Genomic DNA, 11,614 nt, shown 5'->3' on the forward strand with positions numbered 1-11,614 from the left:
AATGCCTGTGACTGCCTTTTGTGTGTCTGGAACTGGGCTTCTGTGTGGGCTTCTCTTGAGTGAACCCTTTCACTATGATTACTAATTGTCTGCCAGGCTCTACATCTGCTCCCCACACTCAGTGAATTCTACAAACCTAAATTATGACTTAGTTGCTTGCGCCACCTAGTGGCCACCTCAGACACTGCCCCCAGTTGCCCTCTCATACCTCCACCCACTAACTCACCCACACTTCCATCTCCCCAGCCACCTACCCATCCACCTGTCCATTCATCTACCCATCGTAAATCCATCTACCCATCTGTCTACCTATCTGCCCATTTGTACATTCCATCCACCCACTTACCTATCCATCCATCCATCCGTCCACTTATCCATCAGTCCATCCATCTGTCCACCTACCCAGCCTCCCTTCCTTCTCTTCCTGTCTGCTGCATGCCAAGCCCTGTGCTTCGTGCTGTGAGGCTGTGTCATGTGGCAGGAGTCTCCCCTCCCCCTTCCATCTCTCGTGTGGTCTGGTCTGGCCAGGGGAGCAAGGTGAGGTCTCTGCTGTCCAGTGGTCACCAAGCCCATTGTCATCTAGGAATTGGCCCAACTTCTCCCCAACCCAGGTTCTCAGCCCCTCCCTTCCTGCCCGTGGAGTGGCCTGGCCTCCTGTGGGTGGCTGTGGAGGGGCCCCGGGTTAGGGCCAGGCCAGCAGCACCGCCATGCAGTAACCAGACCCATTTCTGGTTTTGTTTTTGCACAACCTACCCCTCTCTTCACATGGCTTCCTCTTCTTACTCCTCCCGTTTCCTCATCCTTCTCTCCCTCCCCGTCCATCATTCCTCCTCTTATCCTGTCCGCTTGCACCCCCTTCCCACTCTTCCTGTCTCTCCTCCTCGCCCCACTGTGCCCCACTGCCCCTCCCTACCCCTCGGTTTCCCTCTGCCCATGTGGTGTGCTCTTGCGGTACCCACCTGCCACTGCCTCTTGTTTCTCTCTCTGCCTCCTTCCCTCGTGTCCTCTCTCCCGCCACTCTGTACCTCTCTGCCCCACGCCAGTCATTGCTTATTCCCGGGAAAAGCGCGAGTAGATTCGGACGCCGGGGCAGCGCCTTAGGCATAGGAGCTGTGGAAGAGGTTGTCATCCCATCCAGGGGCCGCGGCTCTGGAGCTGCCTGCACGTGCTGCTCTCTGCTCACTCTCAGGACGGAGGCCATATTGGGGACGTTGCCCCCCTTCCCAGGACAGGCCCAAGGGCGTGCAGGGCAGAGTCCCCAGGCCCTCACTAGGAGACTCTGGCCCCGGCCTGGCCCCTAGAACCCTGACTGAGTCCTTGCCGGGATCTGGTACTCAAAGACCCTCTGCCCAGCTGCACGTCTCCCAATATTGCCGGTTCTGCATGAAGTACCATCTCTCTCCTCTCCCTGTGTCCCCTCCACACCATGAGCTGCCTGCAGGTCCTGTCCTTCCCTTCATGCCTCCTCAGGGCCCACTTCCTACCTCCCCATGCTCTGATGCTGGGCATCCCGCCATAGTGTGTGGAAAGGGGATGTCCCTATTTGGGGGGCAGCCTGAAGTCTCAGGGTGCAAATGCCCTGGTAGGGGCTAGGGTTGCCACTGCTTTCTCACTACTACTTTTAGGCTGCAGCTCCCATGAGGCCCAGGGGCAAAAGGTGGGGCCGTCTGAGGATTAGTCCTTCCTTCTGACCCTAGTGGCTGCCCCCTGCCCTTCTCGGACTGAGGTCCAGCACAGCCATGCTGTGTGTTCTCCGGAGCAGCACTGGCCCTCTCTGGGTCTGCCTGTCTACCAGGCGGCCCTCCTCCAGAAAGCACGTTTTCTCTCCTTTCTTGCTCATCACCTGTTGGCTTCCGGGCGCGGTGGCAGGGCCCCAGGGGGAGGTGGGGGCCACTGGGGTTCCGAGGCAGGTAGGCACTGAGTTGGGCTCTCTTCACAGTCCCTGATTGTCCCTGGGAAGAGCCCCACAAGGAAGAAGTCTGGTCCATTCGGCTCCCGCCGTAGCAGTGCCATTGGCATTGAGAACATCCAGGAGGTACAGGAGAAGAGGTGGGTGAGTGGGAGCCTGACCCGCCACGGCATCCAGCCCGCCTTGACCTGTAGGGGGCGCCAGCGCGTCTCCCACCCTGACTCATAGGGGCCCCCAGCCTGCTGCTCCCCCCACCCCCCACTGCACTCTGCCTCATACCCTGCAGTGAGAGCTATCACCTAGGAGGAAATGCTCCGTTCCACTGGTTCCCTGGGGCCAGCACCTTTCAGATCAAGAAACAGCTTGCCAGTTCATTCAGCCAGCAAGGGCGGAGCATAGAGAGGGGCTGGCGGCATCTGTGAACGCCTGTGGGCAAGGCTGAGCCCAGAAAGCAGACAAGAGGTCCTTACCCTATTTCAGCTGTGTAGCCTTGGACATGCCACTGACTTCTCCGAGACTCATCAAGGCAAAGAGCAAGCGAGATAGGAAAACAGCCAGCAGCCTAGGGCTGTGGTGCAGGTTCCCTGTCGGGAACACAATGCAGTAGGCAGCAGTCTCGCACCACCTGGACTCAGCCTCAAGCCCAGGGGTAACCACATCCTGGCTGGGCGTCCTCTAGGAGACCATCATATCCAGAGGAAGGGCCAGCTAGCCAAAAAGCCCATCTGAGGCTACACCATGCCCATGACCACTCCTCACGGCCTGGGCCTCATTCTACCCACTGCCGGGCTCGGTGCTGAGTCATCCCCCCCCCCCCCGCTGCCCCCGTGTGCCCCGCAGGGAGAGCCCTCCAGCTGGCCAGAAGACCCCAGACAGCGGGCACGTCTCACAGGAGCCCAAGTCAGAGAACTCTTCCACTCAGAGCTCCCCGGAGATGCCCACGACCAAGAACAGGTAGGGCTTCGGGGTACACTGGGCTTAGGGAGAAAGCCTTCCATTCTGTCAGTTTTCTGACGTCCCATTGAGTGCCTGGTGCATGCTGTACCCGCTCTGTACTCCAGAACACAGCTGCACGCTGTGTGTACGTGGGGCCACAGAGCTGCAGGCCTGGATAATATACCTAGCAAACCATATCTGCACAGAGAGTAGGGGGAGACAGCAGGGGTGCAAGGAGGAATGAGGTGTCCTTAGTAGGTCTTTAGACAGAACTGAGAGAGGAACCTGCCCTGATGGACCTGGTAGAGATAGGGTTCTGGGAGGGACCCTGCAAGTGCAAAGGCCCTGAGGCACAACTGATGGATAGAAAGGCCACAGTCAGTTGGAGCAGACTGGGGGACTGGGCCCATTGGGTAGTGGTGGGAACAAGGTTAGAGGGCTGGGTGGAGACCTGCTCATAGCTTTGGAGGCTCTGTGAGAGCTTTGAGTTTTACCTTAAATGGGATAAAAGCCCATGAAGAGAGCCATGTTTTTAGACATGCTGCTTGCTGAGAGAGGCTGGTAAGTTGACAGGACCAGGGGCCTGAGGAGGCTGTTGCTCTGTTGGGCCAGTCCCTGCTGGAGTAGGGTGTGGGGTGGAGGTCAGGGGGATTCATCATGAGCTGGAGAGTTCGACTGCTAAACAGACACAGAAAAGTGTGACAGGGATAAAATTGGGTTGTGGGATTTTCTGGATAGGCAAGACTTTGGGCAGGAGACACGAAGGCCCTGCTCTATCTTGAGCGGAGTGGCCTGAGGCTGAGTGCCTCCCTGCTTGGGCTTCCGTGTCTGTGAGATGGGTCCCATGATAGCAGACCATCTCAGGGGACCAATGAAGTTTACCGGACTAAGCCATTTAGTGTCACAGTTGTTGAGCACCAAGCCAAAGCGATCAGACTTTCCCTGGGGCAGTGAGGAGCCACAAGAGGGCCTGAGCATAGCGGGGCCTATCCAGATGACAGGAACAGCTTCGCTGGGAGTCCATGGAGGCTAAGAGGCCGGGAGAGCTGTAATGGTAGTCATAGGCTGCTTGGCTGGCTCCAGGCTGAGCTTCGGGGAGGGCGGGGAACCAAGGGAATGGGGTGGAGCACCTGCGGCTGCCTGCTGACGGCACTGTGTGGCAGAGTGGAGACAGCTGCCCAGAGAGCCGAAGTCCTGCAAGGCTTTTCCAGATCCTCATCCAGTGCCAGCAGCTTCGCCAGTGTGGTGGAGGAGACAGAAGGTGTAGACGGAGATGACACAGGCCTGGTGAGATGCCCAAGGGGTTAGGGCCCCCACAGGGGTGGGACGGGGCCCCTCAGGCCTCTGGAGGTGCTTTGGGCAGAGGGATAAGCCTCTGGCTGTGGCTGAGGTGTTGAGGGGGACGTCCCAGCTCATAGGAGATGCAGACAAATCTCAGCCTTCCACGGCTCCCCGGTGCTGTCCAGAGAGACCCCTGAGGACCCAGGCGCTCCTCATGCCCTGTCTCATCTCTTCTTGAGACATTCTGAGCTCCTCTGCAGTCCCTTAGTGTCACAAGCTGACCCCACCCTCAGGCCTTTGTTCCCAACATTGTCATTTCCCTACCCTTCTCCTTCCCCCTGGGCCAGGCCGACTCACACTCTCCCTGTGGCCTGGGCCTCCCCTTCAGGACCTTGGCCATTTTTCATCTAACATACTTCCAGTGGGTACCTGCTACTGGCCTGGCCTGTACCCTGGCAGACACAGGTCCTGCCCGTTGGCCTTCTAGCGTGGAGTTACAGGGCTCTTCACAGCCTGTTGGCCTCTGAGACTTCAAGCTCCCTGAGGTCAGGGACTGGGTCTCTTCTATCCCTGAGACCTGGACCAGGAGAACATATGCAGATGTGTGTTGAGTGAACAAGGGATGGGGGTGGGTGGGGGCTGTGGGCGGGGCTGACCTCCCCCCCCTCCCCAGGAGAGCGTGTCGTCCTCAGGAACTCCCCATAAGCGGGACTCCTTCCTCTACAGCACATGGTTGGACGACAGTGTGAGCACCACGAGTGGGGGCAGCTCCCCAGGTATGAGGAGAGCTGTGCTGGGTGGGGCGGGTGGGCCACAGGCGGCAGGGCCTAGTCCATACTCCAGAGCGCGGGGATGGGTGGGACAGCCTCTTTCGTGGGCCGGTGGTCCAGGGTAGGTGGACTGGCCTCACAGGACAATAAAGGGTAGCTGGGAGGTGAGTTAAGAGTGAGGTTACCTAAAGGAGGAACTTGGCAGGCTTGGGGAACCCCAATACCAACCACCCATCCATGCCTGCGTCTCCTTGGTGCCTCCTCTTGGCCAGTGAGGTGGCTCCCTCCTGCCCCCTTTCCCAGGCCTCACGCGGTCACCCCACCCAGACGCCGGCAAGTCGGGGGACCCTGCGTGTCCCGAGATCAAGATCCAACTGGAAGCATCTGAGCAGCACACACCCCAGATGGTATGAGGGACCCCTCCTGGAAGAGGGTAGAGCTGGTTGGGGACAGAGATCCAGGGAGACCCCGATGGCTGGATGCTCCTCTAGGCCAGGAGGACTTGGGCGCATCCAGTGACTTCTGGTTCCCTGTGTCTCCTGCCCCCACCTCTGGCTGCATCTGTCCCCACAGGGCTGCTAGCTGCCACCTCATCAGAAGGCAAGACTGAGCAGGTCAGTCAGTACTTTCCTGATCCTATGGGGTAGAGGAGGAGACTGTCCTTGGTGGCTGGGGACTTGGGCTGGTATTGGTGCCTCGTGGCCTCAGTTTCCCTGTATGTGCAGTGGGGCTCAGAGTGCTGCCTCACCTCTGCCTATGAGTTTTTGGGGAGCTTGATGGAACCAAAAGGAACTGGGCAATCATGGACCATGGGGAAGGCTGGGGATGCCCATGGGATGGAAGGAGCCCATGCCTGGCCCTCCTAAGCTGTCATCCTCTTCCTGACAGATGAGGCCTCAGAAGCACAAGGAGAAGATGCTGCGTCACATCCAGGCAGCTGGCCCTCTGCCCCACAGCCACCCCAGCCCCTGGTACCCCTGCCTCCAACCCCCCTGGCCCACCCATCTGGGCTGTCTCCGCAGGGCGGAGCCATCCAGAGCTGGAGTGGATGCTGCTGGCATCACCCTCCCCACCCTGGGGTGAGGCTCTGGGTGTGGGCAGGGACTGTGGCCCTGGCTTGTCCCCATCTGAGCCTCTGTCCCCGGGGTCCCTTCTGGAGTCACAGGGAACAGAGTAGGAGGAGAAGGAGCAGTGTGTGCACACACTCCACTGTAGAAGCAGCTGGTGCAAGGTGTGCAGAGTGAGCAATGAGCAGGGAGTCCTGTGGGGCTTCTGCTGTGGGACCTTGGGCAAGGCACTCTCCTTCCCTGGGCATCTACTGCACGTGGACAAGATTATTTCAGAGGTCACTGAAGACTGAGTCCATGCACCTGCCCCAGAGGGGGCCATTGTCCTCCTGGGGACCTGCTGTCACACTGACTGCTTTCTGAGGCCCCAGGTGGGCTACGGGGCTGAGGCTGTTGTACCTGTCACCCTACCTGAGCCCCCAGCTTTACCACAGACCTGCCAACATCCTTTCACTGCCTCCACACAATGGCCGAGTATCCCCTGTTGGGAAGAGGGTCCTCCCTGGCTCCTCATCACCCAGATTAACCCTGCCACCCCAGGCTCCTGGGCATTCTGGGCTGAGGGGGTCTCAGCTGGTCTGGAGTCCAGACCATCCCCCTGCCCACCACTGCCGTGGAGGGGGCTGCCAGGCATAGCTGCTGTGAGCCATGTCCTTGTGTATACCTGTTCACTCTTAGGGGCCATGCCCAAGTCAACACCCACTGTGGAAGCCCTGCGGCTATATGTACGTCAGTAAGGGTTGTACAAAATAAATTCTATTTATCGCTATTGTACTGAGAGTTGACCTGGCTTTGTGTAAACCCTGACTAGACACACTTAAGACAAATGCCCAGAGGACCCAAGGTGGAGGGAATGAGCTTGTCCCCTCCAGTGCTGCTGAGTCTGGGGGCCCCTCCAAGGCCAGGAGGCCACAGGGTCTGTGAACACCAGCTGGGGCCTCCTCTCCATGACCCCACTCTTCCCCCTACCTTGTGCCCTTCCCCATGGAGGAAAAGTGTGGCTCTGGAGTCAGTCCTGATACCGTCTCTCCTTAGCTTGGTGGAAAGGAAGTCGGTCTCTTCTTAAAGGAGGAGGGTGAGCCTGTGACCTCCTAGGGGCTAGATCTGTGAGTATCTAGGGAGCTGGTGTACACAGTTACCAGACAGTGGCCAGCACACAGTAGGTGCTCAATTAAGAAGTATCTCCTTTCCTTGCTCATGTCCCGCAAATCCCAAGGGTTTCCTTTGTGTGGCCACCAGGGGGCACCAAAGGATCGCCAGCAGGGACAGAGGAGAGGTCAAAGTCACCTCAGGCGCTCACAGTGTAGCATCACAGGCCAGAGGAGGAAGAGGTCTCTGGGAGAGGGACCTCCGTGTGGAGAGGGTAGAGAGCCCCTCAAATTGGGAGGGGTCTAAAGTCAGGACCGTCCTAGAGGGGGTGAGATAGGCTAGGGTGAAGGCCAGAGACCATATGGTCTTGAATGCCAAGCCCAGGGCCATCATGCAGATAGCAGAGAGACACTTAGAGCTGTGGTGGCTGCTGATGGAGTCTGGGTGGGCCTGGCTGGCTGGAGGAGCCATGGAGGATGGGTTTCTTCAGAGACAGAGCCACAGGAGATTCATGGGTGGGACAGGGGACTTGAGGGTGGTGGCTATCTAATTGAGCTCAGAGGGAGCAGTCATGCTTAGCTTCTCTAGAAGCTTGGTACTCCTACCTCACTCCCACCTTCCCAGGAGGATGCTGAGGTATCCTAAGACACTATGAGGCTCTCTGAGATGTACCATGCCTTTCTTGACAGGGCCCTTCCATGACCCTCAGCTGCCTCAGGCCACCCAAGGACCATGACTCATACCCAGATTCCAGCCTTGACCATCAGGGTTTGGCTCCAAGCTGCCCTGGCTCAGTGGTTCCCCCTCCTAGGTCACCCCATCTCCCACCAGCTCAGCTCTACAGTGCATTCTGCCTCAGCCTAAGTTATACAGCCGTGACATCCAGCATAGGGCTTCCTGGACTGAGTTCACTCTCCTGGTAACCTTGGCTCTCCGGCCCTTCACTCCCTCTTCTATGGTCCCTGGCCTCACCATAATGGTCTCGGTACAGCTGGAGCCAGATAGTTGTGTGTAGGGGCTGGAGGCAGAGCTGAGGGAGCCTCGGAACAAAGGTAACTGTAGACATCCTTATTGCTAAGCCTTCAGACGGTGCAATCCACTCTGTGTCCAGTGGTGTCCCAGGGGCTGGCTCCACACAGGAGTAGTTGAGAGCCTCTGGAATGCTTCTAAGCTCAGCACCACAGGATTTTGGGCTGAGCATCCCTTCACAGGGCTTCGCTCAACTGTGTATCTACTCCTCTGATCTATCCCAGAGCTGAGCTAGAGCAGCAGGGCCCTGGAACAAAAACAGGTGAACAGGCAGGAGAGCAGGCCCCGGCCAGCCCCTCCCTCCCCTCTGCCTGTTTGCACCAGCCTGGCCGCAGGAAGAAGGCTCCAGGCCTCAGCGCATGGCCCAAGCCATTACTCTCAAGCTCCAAGGTGGGGCTCAGGGAGGCTGAGGATGCATCTGGCTTCTGGGATCAAAGTGGACAGGACTGTTTCTCTTGTCCCCACGCCAGTTCTGTGCCTGCCCTGGGTTCTGAGGTGGGGAGGGCAAGCCAGGACACCAACCCGAGGCTGGAATTAGGGTTAGGGCGGGGGGCACCAGCTCCGGGAAGCAGCAGGCTCTGTTAGAAATAACCCTGGTGCTGGAAACAGCAGCACTTCCCCAGGAGACAGGGGAATACCTCACAGTCCTGGTCCCCAGCTCCCTGAGGGCACATATCACCTTGACACAGGACAAACTGACTTATGGTCAGGGACACTGTCATACTTCTAAGGAGCCATGCATGAAGCCTGATGCAGAATCCAGGCCCCAAATGAGGGCCTTCACATACCACCCCACCCCCCACAGCAACTCCAGGACAACGTTGCCAAAGAGGTGGCTGAGGGCCAAGGCTGGTTCAGTACCAGGGGACCAAGACCAGGCTGTTCCCTGCTTCTCAGGCTGCAGGGGGTGCTCAGCCAGGGACCCTGGAATATAGAGGTCTCCCTCCCTCTCTTTCTCCTTTCCTGAGCCTGCCCTATTGAGGCAACAGCCTGGGATGAAGCCTCCTGAAATAAGCAGATCTGGTTAGTGAGGCTAATTTTAAAAGCCACTCTGGCGGCCCCATGGGCCCTTCTGGGAAGCTGTGAATGTTCCTATGTGTGCCCCTGGGAGGAGCTCCTACTGAACACACCAGGGTGCTTCCTAAGGCCTGTGAGCCCAGGCCTAATGCTTGGGCTTCAGGCCCGGGCTCCCCTCTGCCACAGTGTAGACCCTCCCCCACGGCAGCTCAGCATCTTTAGCTTTCTGTCTTGGTCTCTGGACCATCCCCACCCCTGTCTTCTGCTTCTGGGTCTCATGCGCCTCTGTCACGGTGTCTCCTCTGTCTCTGGCCCTCTAGTCCATCCTCTACAGTTGGGACTCCACCCCTCTCCACCCCTCTCCACCCCTCTCCACCCCTCTCCAGGCCTATCTCCCAGGAGGACTGGGTACAGCGTACCGGACAGTCCATAGCCTGCTCTGTGCAGGCTGGTGGAGGTGGGTGTCCACCTGGGATCGAGGGCAGGAGTCCCAGGGCTGACAAGAGCTAGGTCCGGCATGCAGGGGCCAAGTCCAGGCAGGACCTGGACCATCTGGCCAGGCCAGGTGCCAGCTGGGGGAATGAGCTTCAGGGTAAGGGTTGGCAGGCAGCAAACAGAAACATGCGGTAGCCAGTTAAATTTGAATGTCAGGTAAACACAGACTCATTTTTAGCTTAAGTATACCTCATACAATATTTGGGACATACTTATAGCAAAAAAAAAAAAAAAAAAAATCCTGTTTACCTGACATTCACAGTGAACTAGGCGCCCTTTTGTATTTTAGCTGGCAGACTCGTCCTGGTGGCCCTATGAGTGAGGGGCGGCCTCTCAGAGACAGCCTGTTCTAGGGTAGAGGCACAGGTCCTGCCTGCCAGGGGGTGGGGGTGGGAGGGCAGGGGGCGGGGCTCCATTTTCAAATGTGGAGAGTCTTTGGGAGACATGGTGAAGGGCACACGCCATCTAAGCACAGTCACGTGGCAGCAGAAGAGAGGGTCGTATGTCCGCTGCTGAGCCCCAGGAGCAGGCCCACAGTGGGACCTCTCTAAGTGTTGAGTGAATAAAACTACTCACAACCCATCCCTGTAGGGTGTGGGGCACATGGCCAGAAGGGGGCTCTAGCACCCCGCTCCTAAGTTTCTGGGAGTCAATGCCTGGTGCACTGGCTCCAGCCCCAGGCTCTCCAAAGGCAGCTGCAGTATGGAAAGAGGAAAGGGTTGAGGGCTCCTCTTTCCCTAGCCCACTTCATCCCAGGCCAGTGTTAGGGCTCAGCTCCTGTCAATGGTGCAGGAGCCGGGCCTGAAGCAGGGAACGCTGCCTTCTGAAGTGGAGGACCAGACCTGAGGTACTGTTCTATGCTCTTTAGGGGGCATCTGAGCCATGGGACACCTAAGACCCAGTGCGTTGGAAACCCTTGACCCTGGGGGATGAGGTTTCAACCATGATTCCATAGTCCACTCATCTCAGGGGTCTCCATGGAGGGGGAACTAGGGGAAGGTCTGAGTCCCTCTTATCCCTCTCAAGACAGAGCCCCTTAAATAGCGTATCCACCCACCTAGCCACTCATTTATCCACTCACCCATCTATTCAGCTACAAACATCCACCCACCCATCCATCCATCCACTATCCATTCCTCTACCCACACATCTCCCCATATATCCACCCACCCACCCACTCATCTACCTATGTATCCACATACTCATCTATCTACCTATACAGCCATCCCTCCACCCACTTATCCATTCACCCACCTACCTACCCATCCATCCATCCATCCATCCATCCATCCATCCATCCATCCATCTGTCTATCCACCTACACATCCAGCCTTCCACCTACCTATACATTCACCCATCTACTTATCCATCATCCATCCATCCATCCACCTGTCTGTCCACCAATACACCTATCTATCTGCATATCTAGCCCTCTACCCACCTACCCACTATTCATCCACCTAACTACCCACCCACTCATCTACATCTATCCATGTTAGCCATTTATCTACCCACCCACCCATCTATCTACCCACACATCCATCCATTCACCTATCTACCTGCCTGCTATCTATTCATTTATATATCTATCCATCTACCCACCTATCCATCCACCCGTCCACCTGCCCACTCATCCACTCATTTGCCCATACATCTACCCACACATTCACCCATCCATTTACTCATCTGCTCATCCATCCATCCCTCCCCCCAATCATTGACCCATGCACCCATCTCCTGCTTATCAGCTCATCTTTTCAACAGCTCATCCATCCACACAATCCTTCCTTCCACCACACTTCCGCCCTTGCTGGTTTGCTCACCATTTCTATTCACTCAGATGACTCATCCCCTGAGTTCCCTGCCCAGGTCTCCTGCTGAAGGGTCTCAGAGCAATTTGTCCAATTCTATAAGGGACACCTATGCTGTGCCATGCCTCATTCTGCTCCTGGCTCCAAGCCTGACAAGTCACTGGAGGCTCAGAACCTCAGTATTCCCTTCCCTAGAATGGGGCCCACACT

General features: G+C 57.4%; 1 protein-coding gene across 12 annotated transcripts in view; it reads left to right on the forward strand.

Annotated features, from left to right (window-relative positions):
* The window catches only part of LOC118578850 (RAP1 GTPase activating protein), a 48,536-nt gene extending 41,799 nt beyond the window's left edge, over positions 1-6,737 (forward strand). For 3 of the 12 annotated variants that reach the window (XM_036180099.1, XM_036180103.1, XM_036180104.1), the window contains 7 exons: positions 1,940-2,049; positions 2,750-2,863; positions 4,009-4,132; positions 4,800-4,902; positions 5,200-5,303; positions 5,470-5,510; positions 5,785-6,737. In XM_036180099.1, the coding sequence (XP_036035992.1) occupies positions 1,940-2,049; positions 2,750-2,863; positions 4,009-4,132; positions 4,800-4,902; positions 5,200-5,303; positions 5,470-5,478 (564 nt within the window). In that variant the 3' untranslated portion in view covers positions 5,479-5,510; positions 5,785-6,737. The other 9 variants (XM_036180096.1, XM_036180101.1, XR_004944297.1 and 6 more) reach the window with 8 other exon arrangements.
* Positions 6,738-11,614: the final 4,877 nt, after the last annotated feature.

Source organism: Onychomys torridus, chromosome 2 (genome assembly GCF_903995425.1).
Source record: "Onychomys torridus chromosome 2, mOncTor1.1, whole genome shotgun sequence".
Lineage (NCBI taxonomy): Eukaryota > Metazoa > Chordata > Mammalia > Rodentia > Cricetidae > Onychomys > Onychomys torridus.